The 21,553-nt window shown below is 35.2% G+C and overlaps 1 protein-coding gene across 2 annotated transcripts in view; it reads left to right on the top strand.

Moving 5' to 3' along the window:
• The window catches only part of LOC149800114 (inactive tyrosine-protein kinase RYK-like), a 221,241-nt gene that overhangs the window by 78,839 nt on the left and 120,849 nt on the right, over positions 1-21,553 (top strand). For both annotated transcript variants that reach the window (XM_089959709.1, XM_089959708.1), the window contains exons 2-3: positions 16,151-16,284; positions 16,736-16,835. In XM_089959709.1, the coding sequence (XP_089815835.1) occupies positions 16,151-16,284; positions 16,736-16,835 (234 nt within the window). The remainder of the gene's footprint in view (positions 1-16,150; positions 16,285-16,735; positions 16,836-21,553) is intronic.

The raw sequence follows: 21,553 nt of genomic DNA, 5'->3' as shown, positions 1-21,553 counted from the left end.
GTATTACTATGCTCAATTAAGATTTCTGTTTTTTAATGATGCAAACAAAATATCATAACAAATGATTGAAATTTCAATTATAAGAGTTTAACGTTTTTTCTCTGAGTTTATCATGGTATAAACTGTCAGTTGCTGACTCTGCTTACATAAAGTCAACTCATAGTAATAATATTAATTGTGGAGTACCACAGAGCTCTAACCTTGGACCTCTGTTATTCATTTTATTTATCAACGATTTACCTCTTAAGGTTGGAACTTCACTTTCTTCCATCAACCTCTATGCAGATGATACTACACTGTCTGAGATGGGTAAAACCAAAATGGTACTTAAAAATAACTTACAAGATGCTCTTAACAGACTTAAGTATGGTGCAATAAAAACAGTATGATCATAAATACAGAAAAAATGAGAGCCCTACCAGTTTCAATGCAACATAAATGAGCATGGTGGACAGTGACAAACTCCAGGTTCTGTTTGATAATGTGAGCCTTAATATGACCTCTCATGATAACATTCTTGTTGTATTCGTTGATAAGAATCTTACTTGGTCTATTCACATTAAACATGTTTCAAAAAAAGTTAATTCTTATCTTTGGCTACTGAGGAAAATCAAAACATACATTCCTCTTCACTATATGTTCATCTTTTATAAAAGTTATATTCAACCATATCTGGACTATTGTAATGTAATTTGGGGTTACACACCTATAATTCAAACATAACAACACTTTTAAGACTCCAAAAGAGGGCTTGCCATTTAATTCTAGATCAGTGTATAGACAGTTCCCAGGATGCAATGAATAATATAAAGATTTTAACAATACATGCAAGAATATTTCTTAGAATGGCCAAATTATGTATAAAGTATCCAGAAAAGCCATTCCTGTCTATCTAAACATCTTTCACCAAAGAGATGCTGATGGTACTCCAAATTTAAGGTCCATTAGAAATAAAAATTACATTATACCAATTGTTTAAAAAAGTTTTCAATATACTGGTCCACTAGTATGGAACAACATTCCCAGTGGCATAAGGCAGGCTGCTAGTATTTCTTCTTTTTGTAATCAGTGTCTGAATGGATGAAATCTTTAGACAATTTAACAGTTCTAGTACAGTAAATACTGCATGCTTTTCTGTAATTTTGCATCATTTTCACAGTTGAATGTTTCAATGCAGGATGATATTTTATATTTTACATATGTTTATGTGTTCACAGATGCCTGTGCATATGTTCCAGGCATGATAATTTGAATTTTAAAATCACTTAATTATTTAGTGTCAAGCCAGATTCTTCACATCATGTTGTTGTTGTTGTTGTTGTTGTAGGGTTTAACGCCATTTTTCAGCACATGATAGGCTATACATGGTGTCCAGTATTAATGGTGGAGGAAGAATTCTGGAAATGCCCGGAAAGAACCACCGACCCTCGAGAAGCTACTGGCAAGCTTTCTCACATACCCACATTGGCCAAATCTGAGACTCGAACCCATGCAGACAGAGGTGAGATGGCAGTGATCCATAACGGAGAGCACTTCAGACCACTCGGCCACTCGGGGCCCATCACATCATGTTGTATATACATGTACTGTATATATTGTATATAACAGATAGAAGGCCTCAAGGTAGATTAGTTCTGTAACTAACCTGAGTTACCTTCTCTAAATAAATTATTATTATCATTATCATTATTATTATTATTATTATTATTATTATTATTATCAGGTGTGGGTGTGAGTCTTGTACAGTACATTTTATGTTATCAGATCAATGTTTGCTTCTGTGTTATTGTTTTGTGATAGGTTTATATGTACATCATAATCTTGGTACTGTAAAACATCAAAAACTTAACATCTTTCTGAAAAGCCATAATGTATCAGACCATATAATGCTGTTTGAAAGGCATCAGCTAGTAAACCAATTAAAGGTGCTCTCTGATGGAAATAAATGTCTCAGTGGACTTTTGATTGGCAATGTATGTGATTTTTTTGGACTGTTTCATTAGTAAGGAAGACGTTGAATTGTACTGAATAAAAGAGAAATCCTAAAATTAACAGTTTTCTGAGACTGGATAAGGCAAGACTTCTTGCATTTAACCATAAATCCCAGATATCCCAGAATTACATTTCTATTTTCTATGTATAAGGCAGGGATAATGTTAATATTGATGATCTCAGTAGTTTTTTTGATGATGAATCAGCAGAGAAAGTTCTGACTTTTTAAAGAATTAGCTTATAAAAAAAAATTACTAAATATTTTAGTTTCTAAAAAAAATGTTGTACCATGTTTTGTTTTATATACCTTTTAAAGGCTTTTTGGAATTTTTGCCTTTTATGTTGTATCTTGTCAGATTGCATATGGTTAACTTTCATCTGGAACAATGTTTGCAGTTTGTTCATGTACATTTTTAAATTAAACTTTTTATCAGCACTTCACAGCCAGGATTGCACAGATGTGTCATTAACCCCAATTCAAAAATACTATTGTGTGTGTATGTGTGTTATTTGATGATTATGGAAAGACCAGTGTGTTATAGACATTACTGGTGCCTCACGATATTGCTGTAGATTGAATCATTATTGACAGGATAATGGATAACTTGACTTGACCCTAGTTTCTTTTGAAATATTCTTATTAAAATGGCCATTGTCAGAAGAAATGGCATGGTATTTCAGATTGCACATTTAGGTGTGTACCACTGTTCACATTTACAAACTAATGGTGGCACATAGGAAAAAAATGTAAATCTCTTATTATTATATTTAAAGCTGGCAAAGCCAGTGTAATGTATTCTGTAACAATTAAGCGAGGAAAATGATGGAAGCTTTTCCGAATCATAGTGAAATGATATTATTCAAATTAGAAATACTAGATGAAGTTTATACATTGTTATGGTAGTTGGGGTGGGAGGCTGTTTTGTTTGTACCCAAGCTTCATTATTGTTTACTTGACTAATACTTAATGATTGTGGCCAACTCTATTGATCTATTATTGTACCTCTGGACAATGCTTCTTTAAAGCAGGACCGCCTCAGTGGCTAGGGTGTCTGCTTCAGGTGTGGGTCAGGTCGTGGGCTCCAACCTCGAACGAGTCATACCAAAGACTTATAAAAATGGTACTTTCAGCTGCCTTGCTTGGCACTCAGCATTAAGAAATTAGTGTTAGGACTATTTGGCCTGGTGTCAGGATAATGTGACTCTGTGGGACATCAGGCTACATATCTGTGACATGATGCCCCACTGCACACATCATAGTGAAATGACTTTTTTTTGTTTACAGATACGTTAAAAAACACAAAAAAACACAATTTAAAGTAGGACATCATGACATTAGTTTGTAATGGCAGCCATTATAAATCATTCATCAACTTGTTTAAATTCTTTTCATCTGCATAATATGAAACTTATTGTCCCTCTTGGTAATCCAACCATATAGTATCATTTTCTCTGTTTGCATAATGTATTAAAGGTTATTCTTGAAATGAGCAATTCACCACTGGCTACCAATGTCCCCAGCTTTACTCTCAGGAAGGGATTTTTGTGGGTGAGCTGTGTTACCTTGTCCACTGATGTATTGTTACACCTGTAATCATTATATATTCACTGGATTAGATCTGTTAAACTTTACAGTAAATCAAGTCCAGCTAAGAATTTGGTGTCAGAAGTGGGGTTGTAAAATAGATACACAAAATTAGTAAAAGAATAGTTAGCTTTAATTTTAATCCTCTTATTTAACCCATGCTTAGACCACCCAAGCTTATAAAAACTGATACTTTTTAGGTCCTTATTTTTGTGTGCATTAATTCTACATGTAAATGCAACATACATATATGTCTACAAGCATTTAAGTAATACCAAAAGTTTTTAAAAAAAACTGTCTTATTACAAAATGTACATGCTTATTTATTATAAAGGATTAATCTATTTTAAGTGGCAGAAAATGGACAGGACTGAGTTAAAAAAATTTCTTCATATTGAAGCTTTAAGTATATTGTAGAGGTTGTCAGTGAAGCTGTAGACAAAATTATTATGTGACAGAATATTAACATAGAAAAAGTATCATAGATCATTTTTAATGGAATTTTTTGTCTACTGATTTTGAAGTTTCATCAAAGAAAAGTGGGAGACCTAGTATCTGTACTTGATCCATTCCTTCAACTTTCACTTTCACTCTATAACTTTAAAGCAGTTTGAGATTAAGGGATGTAGACTTAATTATCATCGCTGGAAGGTGCGTTTTGTAGCAGGACCCATTTTCAAGGTCCAGGTAATGGCTCTGTACATTTTGTTTTCTATCACATTTTCTCTTTTGTTGTATAACTCTAAAACAGTGTTTGCAACTTCTTCATGACTTCAGTTAGGATCAGGATGTGTTTGTCCTTCGGCTCACCCTCCCTTATAATTCTTTTTTCATAAATATGAACTAGTAAATTTTTAGATCAATATGAAGATATCTATCTAATAAAGACGAGGCGGAGAATAAAAATTCATATGAGAAAATGATACCCGAAAAGGATTTATTTGCAAACCTCTTCTTTATAAATAATTAAAATAAAATTGAACACAAAAATAAGGAAATACTTTACTTAGAATATAATTTGACTTGGAATTATATTTTAATAAAGAAATAATACAGTACTAACTGAACATTAAAATTTGGACATAAATTACTAGATGAACGATGAATGTGACAGAGGTTCCACCTCAGACGGTTATTAAAGTTTCTGATGATGGAATCTGTGCCACAGTCGTATAACCATCTTATTCAAAATTAAATCCTAAGGAAATAATTATATATACGTGAACAAGCCTGATGGACTAGCAGAAAACCTCCAGACAGACTCAGAAGTAACCACTACAGAGCATCCTGCTGCTTGATGGCAGGAAAATGTTAGCCCCAACACCAAAAATTGACATAGAGCGCCAGGAGGTCAATTCGCCCAAGGATCATTTCATGAAGACTGACCCCAGGCAAATTCTTCAGCGATATGTACTGAAACCAACTTTGAGCAAATAATAGACACACTCAATTAACACATTAAGATCTAGCAAAGGTACATAAGACCTACATAATAAACAATTTGACCCAGCCAAATAAGAAACCAAAAGAAATATAATACTACCCAAAAGTCTACATAATGATTAGAAATACAAGAGTACCACGGTACATCAATTAAAACCTAATAAAGCTCTCATCTCCCTGTTTAACAAACGAGGAAAAGAGAACTACACCGAATTAAGATGCACGCACTAAAAAGTGGCAAAATTGAACTATAAGAAAAACCAACAACCTGCTAAAACCTATATAATATGCGAAGACGCAATACAACACCCCCCCACAAGATACATAAACACACAAACATATATACACACTTTATTATTCTTATATACTTACCTAAGAGGAAGACTGGAACCATTTGACATAGATAAGCCAATACAAAAAAAAACACAAAAAAAAACATACGTGAAACGTACTTTAAAAAAAAAAAATAAATAAATAAATAAATATAAATAAATATGTTTTTATATGTATACATGTGTATATATATGTACATGTGTGCACACAATAAATACATGAATAAAAGGGGTTAAATGACTATGGCAAAGTCAACTACATAAGACAACAATCTAAAGAAAACAAGGGGGAGGAATTTGGCCCATGACATTAATATGTCACTGGGACAATAGTACGACCCTAAATCGGAAGTCAAAACTTATGGAACTCGGACCCCTAAAAAGTCCTATGGGGGTCAGAAAGTACATACAATTTGGACTTCATGGGATTTAAAAAAACTTACAAATATGATGATAAAAATGAAATTAACCCTGCAAAATTCAAAATCAACATTATTGTTTTTATACAATGAACATACACAGATAACTTACGGGAGGAGGGTCAACCCACAATAAAATACACTTTTAGATATAATCAGGGTGTCACTTCTAAGTTCTAACCAGCTATATATGTAGTAGGGCTCTGAATGGGTCAACATAAGAAAATTTGAAATCATATCATAAGAGTGAGGGTCAGGAGGTCCAATTGGTGGCCTGTTTAGGGTTTCAGCAATAAAGAAAAGGTTGGGTATCACTGCTCTAAAACTGTGTTAGAATTAGGGATGAAACTTGTTATGCTTGTACATCATTATTATAAGTGTGTTACATACCACATTACGGTTTATATCTGCAAAGCCAAGGACATTTCTGAATATTTTGTTAATGTTTGTTTTCCATTAAAATTAATGCTGTTTCGGAAATAATGGATGGAAATCGGAATATCATGCTTATCAGTCAAATACCTGCCATAAACCCGACTACACAGCTATTTAAAAAACAAAGTACACCAGTACTCTTTAAAATTCGCTGGAATTATTAGTCTTCATTACATGCAGTTGCTGCCTTTTTCAGGGGGTTGGGGTTGAAAGTAATGCAAAAATCAATTTCATGTTTGCACTCAATAGAGACTGGATGGTATTGTCTATCAAACTCTCCCCCCCCCCCAAAAAAATATTTTTTTTTTCAGCATAGAAAATGAGCTTCTGCATTAGCTTCACTGTGAGTGACTCAAACAGGCAATGGAACCTTATAAAATCTTGGTTTTCATTAAGGTAGATGACACACTTTCTTCAGGGTATGGTCATATGCCCAGATAACATAACAACAGTCTGGTCACCTTTTATGCCATTAGATTTATCAATTAGGACTGAGAATTTGTTACTTTGGGATAACATGGTTGTTTTCACAAGATTGATGTAATTTAATTTTTTATGATAATTGCTGTTTTTGTCATTTTTCAACTGGATTGCTTAGCGACATTGCTCTCTGTGAACAGTTCTTTACTCCTTGCTGTTGTTTTACAGTCAGACTCCATCAGCAACAAGTTTTGCTGGGCTTGCTTTGCAGGTGCCTCAGCCTTCCTTGAATTGCAGCTGCATGTTGTTTTTTTGCATTAATAAATGAATCATGCTTGTACACTATTCAAATTTCTGATATAATCATGTTTTGCATTTGATAATGCATATCTAATCTGGCCTGTGAATTGTTTTTTCTGCTTAGTTAAATTATAGGTGTCATTTTAAAATTGTGTATCAGGCCCCTGCCCTGCGGAGGAAGTCGCACTGCCCTGAGGATAGTTTTACATGAGTTCTGTTAGTGAGGACTTTTTACTTACCATTTGTACATACTACAGGTTACATGCTTATATTGTGGTGTCTATCTCTTTCTCTCTCTTTCTTTTTTGCTGCCCAGATTACTGAAAAATTTAATTTTGAAACACAACTGTTGGGGTGTTTGGGAGTCATATATTGGATATTATTCATGACACGTGCTATGGCAGGTGTAACATAATTAAAAAGTGTGTCCTGTACCACATGGGCATCCAGTATTTAAAGGTCAAAGTCATATCACATGAGGGCCTCAAGGTAGATTAGTTTTTAGCTAATTGTGTTACCCTCTTTAAATAAGGTCATTATTATTATTATTATTATTATTATCACAATATTTTACATTTCTCTCATACTTTTTTCCTGCTCTATAACTTTAAATCTATTTGTTATTTGTGGTCTAACCTAAATGGCTTCCCCAGCGAAAAAAGTTTTCAAGTTCATGAACGCTTCATTAACTGTTCATGAACTGGTTGTGAAAAGTTAAATGTGTTCATGAACATTATCAGTTTATGAAATTCAAGTTCTTGAACTTTTATAAGTTCATGAGCTATTAAGTACTGAGCCTAATAGGCAATTAAATTAAAATTTTATAAACTTGTATGCATACTTGTAGTTCATCAACTGTCCTTGAAGAAATACAGTTTATCAAGAATTAAATTTAAGAATTTTTTATAGCATTTTAATAAATTCAGTGATGAACAAAATATTTATAATTAACCTCATAACTCATTAAGTACTATGAATTGAGGGGGCCCCGAGTCGCCAAGTGGTCTAAAGCGCTGTCCGTCACGGATCACTGCCATCTCACCTCTGTCTGCGTGGGTTCGAGTCCAAGGCTCGGCAAATGTGGATATGTGAGAAAGCTTGCCGGTAGCTTCTTGTGGGTCGGTGGTTCTTTCCGGGGTTTTCCCGGTTCTTCCTCCACCATTAATACTGGCCGCCATGTATAGCCTATCTTGTGCTGAAAAATGGCGTTAAACCCTATAACAACAACAACAACTATGAATTGAAGATATTAGCAAAGTGGGTTGTAAAATGGGATTTAATCTGTTGAACTTAAATTTGATTGAAGATTAGCTGTATATGCAAGTCAGTTGCTTACATATATCATCCTATTTCACAACAAATAATGTCCAGATAAACACATTGAAAGTGCATTGTACAGTATTCTTAAATACATTATGTATTATTCTAAATATATTCATGTTTCAGTACATCACCTAATTATTGTATATATACATTTTAGACTTGTTATTGAGGAACAGCCCAGATTAGTTTTGGAGTTGTGTGCATCTCATTTTAACCTTTACCAAAGTGAAGTTTTGTTACTTTTAAGCAAAAATTGTAATAAAAACCTTTTATTTCCCTCCAAAAGTAAATAAAACTTCAATTAGAATTGTTGTAAAGGTGGGGATAAGGTGTGTAAAATTCCAAATTAGTCTGTGCTGTTCCTCAGTAACAACAAAATCTAAAATGTATGGTGTTTTCTTGTACTGGAGTCAGTCATTCAAACATGCTAAAGAGGAACCATAATAATCTTTTCAGTAAGAGTAGGGCTATGGATTCTAAGTTTGATTGGAATAAATAATTGTAATTCTTTTTTATTTGGTTGCTTTTCCTGAATGGATGGCCTAAATATCATCACTATGATGATCTTAGACCTGGTTCTGATTTAAAAGGTGTTCATCTGACCTCCAATATGTCACAGTAGTGGTCATCTTGAAATCTTTTTATCACTACTCCAGTTGACATGGGACCTTTCCACAATAACCACTTCTGCAATATTTAATTAATTCTGAATGAAAATGGTACAGATCTGAGCACCAGCATGATCTGTTCTTTTGTGAAGGAGTTTTAAAATCCAGACCTAATTGACCCTGCAATCAGTTCAGAGATAATTGCTTGTATTTTAAAACTTTCTTGAAGATCTTTGTGACTTTTGTGTGTGTGAGTGTGTGTGTATGTATGTATGTATGTTATATATATATATATATATATATATATATATATATATATATATATATATATATATATATATATATATATATATATATATATAACTTTGGCCAGATTTTATATTTACTTTCATTCCAACAAAGATGTTGAATAGTATGCATTCTGACATTAATTTTATGGTCAGAGGTTTTGCTGTATTGGTTAGTGAGCATGATAACACGAACAAAAGTGTTAATGATTTTTATCACATACAATTATTGGATGTATCTGATGACTGCCATGAATGATACTACAGTACCACTTAAATAGCTATTTTAATATCACATCTGTATTTCTTTACACTGAGATAAGTTCAATGATTTTCCCTCCAGGAAGGTTCAGGGTCAATGGCTGTGACAAAGAATTGTGTCCAGCCCTTACAAATATCTTGTTAACCTGTTGGCTCGGAAATGTAAAAAAATATTTTTGTTACCAAATTTGTCACATTAGTGTTTTTTGAGAATATCGGAGATGGTTTCAGTACAGTGCTATCAAAAAGAAGTTTTACTTTCACAGTACTAATAAGAATTATTTTTGGAAAATAATATTTTTGTACGATTTAAAAAATAATAGATTCGACAAAATTAATTCTATTAAAGTTTACAGTATGTTTGGAGAGCCTGATTACAGGACTGTAAGTTTTTAAAATTCTGATCATAGGTTTCCTTGCAATAGAATTAAGGTTCTGTTCTACATAAATCATGGTCTCATTGTTATTTTCTTTTGTACTTCAGTCTTTTTGATAAAAAATATGCGTCTATTAAAAGTCGTATAACAAGAGGACTTTGATAGCCCAAGAACATCTTGACCTTGCAGGGTCTATTACAGAGTTCAACTAGACATAACTAATTCCTTTTGTTACAATCTGTACTTGCTCTAACTTCTTCACTTGCTGGGGACAATGGTAATAGTATAGTGTGTAATACAGCATTGGTTACTGGTGGTAATTGTATCTGACATGCTGAAACTAAATAGGGTTGTAATACAGTAGGCAAAAACCCAATCTCCTAATTATCATATGATTTATGGTGTGTGCTTTTGGATTGAATGGGGATTGACTGATTTTGTGGTCATTTTTTTCTGTACTGGAATGGAATATCTCAATTAGTTTTGAGACTCATTCATCAAAAAAGGGAAACATTATAATATTTGTTAGGAAAAGAGCCTAGAGATAAATTGAACGCAATTACAGTTCCTTTAAAAAATACTTTATGGATCAACAATTCACCAATTAGATTTTGTACAAAACAAACCCTGATCATGGATGGAATCTTTTAACATTGTTCACCATAATCTGGGGATATATTTGTTGTACTCCCTGTTTTGAAGCTCCCCTTCAGTGAAAAGAAAAAAAGAAGAAACCTAAACTTGAAATCTTTCTAAAGGCAGTCAAGAATATTTTTATTTATTGTCAGTATTTTTGAGAAAAGAAACCCCATTGGAAATGAAGAAAACAACCCACTGGAAGCTTTTCTGTATGTATCACACACATTGACTGATTTTGGACTTTGGATCATGTGAACTATTGAAAAAATATAACCAAATCAATTTTAAGTAGATTAAAGTATAACTTTGTTCTACATATAAAGTAATTTTTCTAACTTTTTAAAAGTTTATTCATGATATTCCATTTTCTTATTAGTTTCAAATAATTACATAGACTCAGATCTATGTATTTATTGTTTATTAACCTTGAAACATTGGAACACTCCTATGTCCTTAATTTTTCTTTTAAAAGCCTTTATAGCTCCACCACTGACACCAAATCAAAGCTTTTTAAAACTATGGATTTTAAGATTTGTTTGTCAGAAGTTTTAGTGTTTGTTATTTTAAATTTCACTTCATCTTGAAAGTCAGGTCCTTCAGAAGATGACACATCCAATAATGTATGTTAGATTAGAAGCCCTTTTAATATTTTTAACAAGAGACCAGTGAATTCCTCATTTCTTCCTTGGTTGCTGACTTAATGGTATGAGTCTAGAAAGTTTGCTGTATGATTCACCCAATAAAAATTGATTTTCTTTGTTGAGGGCTTTGATATTATGGAGTCTCTCAGACGTGGGGTAGCATACTTTCCATGCCCTGGATTTAGTCTGGAATCTTGGCATTTACATAGCACTCTTCCTTCGGACTCTCTGGTTGGCCTCAGAAATCTCCATTCTGGCAAATATAAAATCATTTTACATATACAAGTTGAATTGCAAAATAGAGGATCATGGCTGTTATTGAGATTTACATTTCTAATTGCTTTAATAGCTGATTTTCTTTAATTAGTATCCCCATTGAGGCAGCAACTTTTTTTTAATTGTTATCTTCCATCACCCACAGAATGTTTCTTTCTCCCTCAAAATGTTTGCAAAAAAGTCTTTCAAAAGACTTGACATATTAGGCCATTAAAAGAGCAGTCAAGATGTTCCAAACCTTTATTCAGATGTTGAATGGTATCATATAATTTTGTACATGAGGTAGTCCTAGCCTGGTCTTAACGGTGCTTACTTAAACTTGTACTAAGTTTCTTTTTCAAAGGGGACATTTTTTTAAAATGATGTTTTCCTGTGATTTTATTTTTCTCCACTGTTTTGGTGCCTTAAGACATCTAGTGCCTGGGGCAACTGCCCCGTCTGCTCCCTGTTAGTAAGCTATTGGGGAGGAATCTCCTTGAAATTATGTGAGTGGAATTTAGCTCTTGAAGTGGTATGCAAGGTCTAATCTATCTGGCCTGGCCCCATTTTCACTAATTTCTCAATACATGTATTTCCCCCTGAAATTGATATGCATTATTCTGTTTTTGATACATTTGACAGATCTTGCTGTTTTTGTTAGCCCAAAATTGAGAGAAAGGATGAACAATAATTCTTCAAATTTATTAAAATGTATGGACCTGTGAATAATTTTGTTCTTGAAAAGAAGCTGATAGATTCCTGAAATTAAAGGAAATCTTAAATATTTTCTCAAATATTGGGTGGCATGGTGGCTCAGTGACATAGACAGCTTTGACACCCAATCCAAATATCTCAGGATCGAATCTGACCTGAACTGGTTTGTGTCAGCTATGTGTTTTATCCCAGGGCATGGCACTTTAATCCCATTGCCTTGGCGTAAAGTAGCCATTGATGTGCTGTTGTACTATTAAACACCAATCAACTAAGCAATCAACATTCTGAGAGATAAAACAAGACTATAGGTGAATATAAACCTAAATCAGTATGCAAACATGCATGTAAACACACATGCACACACATTTCTGTCTGTCTTCCTGTCTACATGTCAGAGATGCTGACATTTTAATGGCTACTGCTTGACATTTTGCTCCAAAATTTATTTTGCAGGCATATCTTTATGTAATTTTAAGAAATTTCAAACTTCTTACAAAATAGATAATATAACTGATATACCTAATTATTAATGTACTGGAATGTGTGGCATTTGTGGTTCTGGTTTTGCTGCTGTTTTTGAGTTGGTATTATCCTTCCATGACTAATTATTTATACAGTTGAAAACTAATTATTTATTCAACTCATATTTTCTATAATTTCATGTAAGAACTATTTTATTTTAGAGTACAGACAAATTTCCCCCAGGATAAAATCCTTCTTTGGAAAAAGCCCCCATTGGACACAATCTCCCATCTCTTGCAAGAAAGATAGGACATAATTCCCTCCCTCAATCAAAGTTGAGCTTTTCTTGAACTTTTTAAAGCAAATATACATCTTTGTGTGTTGGCTTGGACACTTTAAAGTTTTGTGTCAGTTTCCCTTTAGTAGATAAATGATGTATAGTGTGTGCAGGTTAGATGGTAGATTATAACAGACAAGGACATGAAGGTGATCATTTTTATATAAAGACTAAATGCATGTGTTTTGTCACCTCTCTTTCACAGGTATTGAGTTTACAAATAACAATTTGAATCTTCAGTTGAATGGAATTTGCCTGCAAATGATTATCCATGACAAAATCCTTGTGGCCATATCTATCAACTAACCATGGGTTAATATATTACAAATGCTGTATACAACCTTACCTAGAATACTGTAATCGGGAAACATTTTTGACGAGAATATTTGCAAATTAGTCTGCTTGCAGAAAAAGAGAGCTTGCAGATTTGTTTTAGTTGATGCCAAAAACATCCCAAATGCAATCAATGATATTAAGAATGTTAACAGTAAGTGAACAGATATTTTAGAGAAATGCTAGTCTTATGTATCATGTTTCAAACAATATAGTCTCATTTTATCTCAATGAATTATTTTATGCTAAGAAAGGAGTCAACACTCCCAATCAATTTCAGCTAACCACCCTTTCATGACAAAATCAAATAAAGAACTCTTTAAGAAAAGTTTTCAATATTCAGGATCACTAATTTGGAACTGAATCCCAAAGGAAATTTGAGAAAGTACAAATATAAATGCATTTAATCGAATTCACTGAATGAAAAGTGGAACCCATTTGACAAATACGTTACAACTTAAGAGTATAAAGTCACTAACCTTCCACTTTGTTGTCTCACTACTTTTGTACTGTATATACTATGTACCTGTTTGGAGCATGTTCATTTACACTTATTGCTTATTATGTCCATATATAAATATAGCTTATTATCAATGCTCTGTGTGTGTGTGTGTGTGTGTGTGTGTGTGAGAGAGAGAGAGAGAGAGAGAGAGAGAGAGAGAGAGACTATAGATATGTACCTTGAATGTAAATATGCATATATGCACATTATAGAGGGCCACAAGGAGAATTAGTTCCATGCAACTAATGTGGCTCCATCTTTAAATAAAGTCATTATTATAATGGTGTAAAAATATGGTATTTATAGATAGAGAAACCTGTAACTGACTTCTCAAATATTGCTAAACAGAATTTTACCAAGTTTGACAGTAAGCACCCTTGAATGAGCGTCTTTTAGATTTTACAAATGAGACAAATTTGCCCTTAAATATGACTACCACTACTAAAAAGAGAAAATACTTTGAAAGACACCTCAGAATATACTCAACGGATATTGACCATATTTGACATAAAGCATCTTGGCATGATAGTTTGTGCAGTTGCTGCCAATCCAATATGGTGCTGCTTTAGCAACTTTTAATAACTTCATCTTAAAAGTTGCATAACTTCATCTTAAAAGTTGCATAACTTCATCTTAACAGTTGCATAACAGAATTGACCACATTTAACAGCATTCGTAGCTTGAAGGCCTGTCATATTTGATGAAATGGTACTCATCCCAAGATGAATATAGTGGTCAGTGTTGAAAAAAACAACATGTATACAACTTTATGTGAAAAATGTGCTTAACAGAATTCAACAGACTCAAGAGAGTGCTGCTACCAAGCTGAAACCTTTCACTGTTTGATATATGATATTTTTTTATGTGATGTTAAATATGAATGAAAGTTATTTTTTAAAAAACCAGGGAAGTGTTGAAACACCTGTTTTTATTACATATACAATCAACAGAATTGGATGAAATTCGTGCAGAAAGCATCCTGCTGATCCAGATTTTTTTGGCCACTTGTTCTTGCATTTAGCTATCAGACAGATGTCAGCCAGGTGATTGTCAGGCCCACTTGAGCCTCTTGGCTTTTTTGTTACAGGATTCTTCCTTTGCATATGCTTGAAAGCATATGGAAAAAATGTGTTCAAGTAATTTTGTGGTTGGAGATTTCTGGTATCCATGTTAAAAGTACAAGTTGTCAGAACTTCCAATCATTATGTAAAATTTAGATATTTAGTTTTGGTTTTTATAGAATTCGATGGATTAGGTTTTCTGGTACATCCTTTCAAGCTAAAATGGAGTTTCAGTGTTCTGTCCTCTGATATGGAACTTGTTTTGAAACACTGGACTTTTTATATGATCTAATATGACACTCTGCTGTCATTCACAGTCACACCACACAGCAATGACACCCCAAGCTAGATATGCAGATTTTACAAGTACAAAAAGTTGATATGTTCTATCTGCATTGTTTATTATTTCTAAATTGCTTTTCCTTGTCTGGACATTGGGTGGCGTGAACCCCAGACAAAAGTCGGCTTATGTGCCATTGACACCCTGCTATCTCAGTGGCATTCATGACTGCCTGATTGCATTATTGATATTATAAATATTTATGAGCTGGAAAGTTCCAAATGGGAAAAAATTAACTGACTAGCTTTTGTAATCAGCTCACTGATTATTGTAATTGTAGTGGTTTCAGGGACCTGTCGTACCATATTATCCATTAGGATAAATGTCATTCGTTAATTATCAGTTCAGCATCACGGAGCTGATTGGAATTTTTTTTTTAAAAATGCCAATGGGAAGGAACAATCATATTAAATTATTTGATTTCTGATGAGTTTATTCTCCATGCAACATAGCAAAGGGCATTGAAAACTGCTGTTCTGATTTTGTATGGAAACACTAATATGCAAATTAAAACTGTCAGATAATAAGATTGGATTATTAAATGAACTGGTTACATAATACAGGACATGATGCCAACTAAACACCAAAATAACTGAATTGTTCCATTGATTGACACTGAGATGCCAGTTTCAGATTCAGGCTCAGCATAATGCACATCTTTCGAGGTTTTAAAAAAAATTACTTCTGTAAAAAAATCTATCAGTATTTGAGAGGGCATTACTTTCATGGCATCATAAAGATGAAATATCTGTTCTATTTATATTTTCATCATGATAGGGCAGATTTAGAGTGTTTCACATACACACACACACACAAACACACACACACACACACACACACACATATTTCCCAGTAAAAATATTTACTATATAGTGCAAAATTTATATGTGACCATTTTATGGTAAACTTCTGGACTCCATTTAAAATTCATGGAGCTGTCATGATGGGATATTTTAGCCTTGTTTAGACTAGTGTTTCTGAACTTCTGAATGTATGCTTTATATTACATTTGCTTTTTAATTAACTGATGTTTTATGCTCATTTATGAACAAATACTTTGATAGTTTATTCATGTGTATTTCAGGTATCACAGCAGAACTGTACTACGTCAGAACAGGGATCATCAACAGTTATGCCCTTTCCTTCAACTTACCCATACCTGTCAAAATCAATACCCTTTTTTTTACATGGCAGAGTCTGCGCATACCACCACCTGAAGTAAGTCTTATTGATATAATAATGGATTATTTCGAGACAAAAAAAAATATCAGTTTTATGAAGATTAAAATCTAAGAGTTTGACAGTTTTTTAAGTATTATCTCTCTCATGCTCGCAAACATAATGTGACTGAAGCAAGGGTGACTTTTTATGTTCCACAATGAAAAGTAATTTAACAGACTTAAGTTGCACTTTCATTGGAATCGAGTTTATATGATAACATTGAAACCTAGTTCACCATGTCATAATGGTTTGATTTCCTTTAACTGTTATATCTGTTTCTTGGTAAACATCTTGTCTTTTGGGTAACAAAACATACTCTTAATAAAACTCAGAATTTCAACATGGAAGTTTGACGGATTTTGTTATGTAAAGTGTCATTTTTGGTTTTTGATGAAAAGAAAATACCTGTTAGACGAACTAGGATTGTGTTTTTATTATTTTTTTCCAGATGTATTACAGCATGAAGATCACTGTAGACAATCCTAGGGCCCTGAGACAACCAGCAGCAAACATTGATAGTGAGGGGATAGTACCCAATACCTTGTCAGGTACTACTGTTATCTTCAGATTAGTCCTGTATTACTTTACCTTTTGTTTCATTGCAAAGGAGCTTCCATTATGATCATGTGATGGATCCTTTTAAGGCATAATTATTACACACTGCAGTTCTTGGCTGGAGTTTTGTCATGTCCATGAATATACTGTAAAATCAGAATTTTCTTGCAATGAAATTCCGTGATGAATGACTGTTGTTTCATGGAGACAATACTCCATTCTTTAACAGACGTATGTGCATGTACATCAGGAGCATATGACAAGCTTTTTTTTGTTTTACAGCTATTTAGCCCACCCCCCCAACATGGGAAAGCCTTATAGCTTTCACTTTGCCATCTGTCTGTCTGTCTGTTTACATGACCTTGTAAGGGCCCTGGGTGGCTTAGTTGTTTAAAGTGCTTGCCTTTGTTGATTACCGCCATCTCACCTCTGTCCATGTGGGTTTGAGTCTAAATTTTGACATATTCCGGCTGTACATATTCTGAGGTTTCCTAGGAAACCTCGGACAAATGTTCCTTGGAAAAACCTTGAAGTGTTGGTTGCTAACTTTCCTAACTTTCCAAGGTAATAGTTCAAGGACAAATTTGTTTAAAACAAATGTCCAAGGTTTTTATTTTCTGAGGATTTCTAGGACATATCCTCTGAGGATTCCTCGGACATATTGTCAGGGGATTCCTTGGACACCTCCCTGGCATAAAACATCAGGCCAACAATAACGAAGCAGATATCTCAGAATATAAGAATACATTTTATTTTTTATTTGTTCAACACATACAAATAAAATTTTTAAACAGATCAAATATCAAGAATTCCCATAAGGTTCTTTTAGTGCCAAATTGTCCATTTAATTTTTAAAATCTATCCGTCTGTATACTGGTTTAATGATGGTTTTAGCACTTCACTGATTTTTTTGGTTATCATTGCCTCTTTGATATTCTGCCATTTCTTTTGGATCAGTTCTGTAAAAAGAAATATTGGTTGAAAATATAAAATGTGATGAATTAATAAAAGAAACAGTATGCATATAACATGACTGTTATTGGCATCCTTAAATTTAGAAATTGTGTTTGGAATTCTTTAATTCTGAAAGCAAGGTATTAAACCTGAAAACGCTATATTTCTATAACTGACTGTTCTTTGAACTTGGGACCATCATTCTAAACTTTTTATAACAAATACAGCCATGATTATATTTATTTCCTGCCTCAGTGCCTGACAAGTTCAAACTAATGTATTATAGGTGCTCATTATTATTATGGCAAACAGGATTTTCCAATTAATTTTGGATACGTGCCATGTATTGGCTGTTTACAGAGGTAAAGTTGTAGCTAGTAAGGATGCAAATATTATTTTGTGCAGTTTCCTCAAAAATGTCATTTTTTAAAATAAGTTTACAGTGAAAAAGAATAAACATCACTTTTTTGTAAAGTGCATGCAATTACGCTTTGATTGATTGATTGATTGGTTTTACGTCGCGTGCATCCAGAAGGGCATGTGCGACGATAATTATGCCGATCATACAAAACTCTATTCGAACTTGCTATACCCTACATTGGCTTTGATTACGAAATATATTCAGTGTATCGTCTGATGTTTGATGATTGTAAGTCATATACTGATAGTGACACCATGTCCTTACACGGTTACGCTTGAAATTTCATTCCATGGTAGCCAGTATGGACCAAAATTGACAAAACGTTGCTTATGATCCTACTAATCTTACACAAATAGAAAAGCGATAATACTATTTTTAAAATTGGTAATATTTCAGTAATAATATTAATATTCGATTCATTTATATAATTAGATTTCTCTGCCCACATTGCACTTAAAATGCAGATTAAGTGATATATATTTTTGCATTTTGAATTTCTGTTGTTATCGTAGATTTCAACTTAATGGACACAAGTGTATTCAGCTGAGTCATTGCATCCTCTTATTTTGGTGGAAATATTCAGCCAGTGAAAGCGTGGACATTCCATCTTTTCACTAAGTTGAAATTTATGTTTATTATAATATGTGCATGCTACCATACACAAGTTAGGTTCATACCGCAATAATATAGAGTTGTTCCCCCATGGTACAGTAATCTTGGTCAGCCTCCATATGCGGTTTAGATTTCTTATAGGAATAGATATAGGGAAAGTCAGAGAAGCTTTAAAATTTGTAACAATACAGCAATAACAGATCGGTTTTAATATGCATCGATAACAACATTAAATACCTCAATAATACATCGTTCCAGGCTACTGTAATCAACCCTTACAGATATGACACAATGCTTGTTGCTTATAAAGGTTTTAGAAAGTTTGAAATTGCTGCATCTTTATCTCACCTTTGGGTTTCAAGGGTTGTCATCGCCGGGGGTGGTTGTGGGAGATAAGCACCCACTTCCCTTGGAAATCTCCCAATGGCGTGCGTCTGATAGAGCCTCTGACAACCAAATCCAGTTCCATGCTTTCACGAGTGGCGGAACCTGTTTAAACTGACTGGAGAAGGGATGACAGGTGAGCTTCTGGCGCCTCAAAACCAGATGCTTCGGGCAGATGGGGCTCGTTAACCTTGGGTGGTCACCCATCTAGGAGAAGGTAAGCTCCGATTTCAAACCTTCGCTGCCTTGCGACACTACCCTCTCAGGGGAAAGGCTAAGGGAGTAAACCCCCACAGAAAATCCGGAGTCGGAGTCCCTAAGGCAACTTGGCATTGATTTCAGTGTCATCTCGGCAACTCCTGCGATGCAGCTGGTGCCATGACGTATCGGCTTGTCTTTTCCCTTGGATCCATCAGCTGCGTGGAGAGGGGGGATCAGCTGCATGGGCAACAGTTGATTCTCCATATCACCCTGCCCAGGCTTGCACCCTGGAGAGGACACTCCAGCTTCGCTCCATAGCGCCGACACAACACGGGAAGCAGCAGTTTGCCGGTTATAAGTCACCGCTCGATTGGCGTAGAGCCAGACGCCAGGGGTTGCTTCCGACGGTGGGAGAGACCAACATGTTTCACTGGACAGCTACCACCCGCCTCAAACTGGGCAGCCCCCAGCCAATAAGGTGCCGTCCCGCCACAGTTTGCCTGCCTTGCTGGGTGCATAAGGCTTAAGGTACGCGAGTACCTGACAAGCGGACTGCAACTACTGCACCAAGAAATAACAAAATAAAAATATAAAAGAAGACTTCAATCCTCAAGCTAGGTACCTGGAATGTCCGGACCATGCTGACTGGGCTTTCAGATGATCTCCAGACAATCAGTGATGTTCATAAGACTTAAGTCATCAACGACAAACTTGCAAGGCTCCAGGTCGACATCGCGTCACTACAGGAGACACGACTGCCAGATTCTGGGTCCCTCAGAGAAAAGAACTACACATTCTTCTGGCAGGGAAAGAGTGCAGATGAAGCCAGAGAGTTTGGTGTTGGATTCGCTGTCAGGAACACTCTGCTAGGAATGATAGAACCCTGCCAACAAGGAAATGAAAGACTGCTATCCCTCCGCCTCCACACCACAAACGGGCCTGTCAACCTGATCAGTGTTTACGCTCCCACACTAAGATCCACCACAGATACCAAGGATGAGTTTTATGATGAGTTAAACTCGCTCATTGACAAAATTCCCAAGGAAGAGAACTTGATTTTGCTGGGCGACTTCAATGCTAGGGTGGGTGCCGATCATGACTCTTGGCCCTCCTGTCTTGGCAAGTTTGGCGTTGCGAAGATGAATGAGAATGGGCAGCACCTTCTAGAGATGTGCTCGTACCACAAACTCAGCATCACCAATTCATTCTTTCAGACAAAGCCACAGCACAAAGTGTCTTGGAGGCATCCCCGGTCTAAACACTGGCACCAGCTGGACTTGATCATTACAAGACAGTCAGCCATGAAGGGTGTGTTTCTTACCCCTACCTTCCACAGTGCTGACTGCAACACCGACCACTCGCTGGTGTGCTGCAAAATGAAGCTTCAGCCAAAGAAGATCCACCGCTCTAGGCAAGAGGGTCAACCACGCATTGATGTGAGCAAGACATCATATCCAGACAAGGCTGAGGAATTCACATATGCTCTTTCCAAGACGTTTGACTCAGAACCCCCCAACGGCAGTGCCAAAGAAAGATGGGATTACATCAGAGAGACTGTATACAGCACAGCCACACGGATCTTTGGTAAGTAGCAATCAAAGAACAATGACTGGTTTGAGGCTAACTCTGCCACACTCATGCCAGCCATAGAAGAGCGTTGCAGTGCTCACCTGCAATACAAGCGATCCCAGTCAGAAGACACTACAGGCATACAGGTCTACCAGAAGCAAAGTGCAGAGATTAGCACAGCAGTGTGCCAGTGAATACTGGCTTCAGCTCTGTCAGAGTATCCAGTCAGCAGCAGATATTGGAAACATCAGAGGCATGTACGTTGGCATAAAGAAAGCAATGGGTCCCACGAAGAAACTGACAGCACCACTGAAGTCTGCCATAGGCGATACCATCCACAACAAGGGCAAGCAGATGGAGCATTGGGTGGAATACTACTCCGAACTGTACTCCAGAGAGAACCACGTGAACAATGATGCCCTCAACGCCATTGAAAACCTCCCTGTCATGGCCGAACTGGACGAGAAACCTACTGTAGACGAACTAAAGAAGGCCTTTGAGAAACTGTCCCTAGGTAAAGCCCCAGGGAAGGATGGCATCACAGCAGAACTCAATCAAGTGTGGATGCAG

Source organism: Sinohyriopsis cumingii, chromosome 5 (genome assembly GCF_028554795.1).
Source record: "Sinohyriopsis cumingii isolate HCF-2022 chromosome 5, ASM2855479v2, whole genome shotgun sequence".
Lineage (NCBI taxonomy): Eukaryota > Metazoa > Mollusca > Bivalvia > Unionida > Unionidae > Sinohyriopsis > Sinohyriopsis cumingii.
The sequence above is the reverse complement of the archived record's forward strand: the minus strand, read 5'-3'. Positions and strand labels throughout refer to the sequence as shown.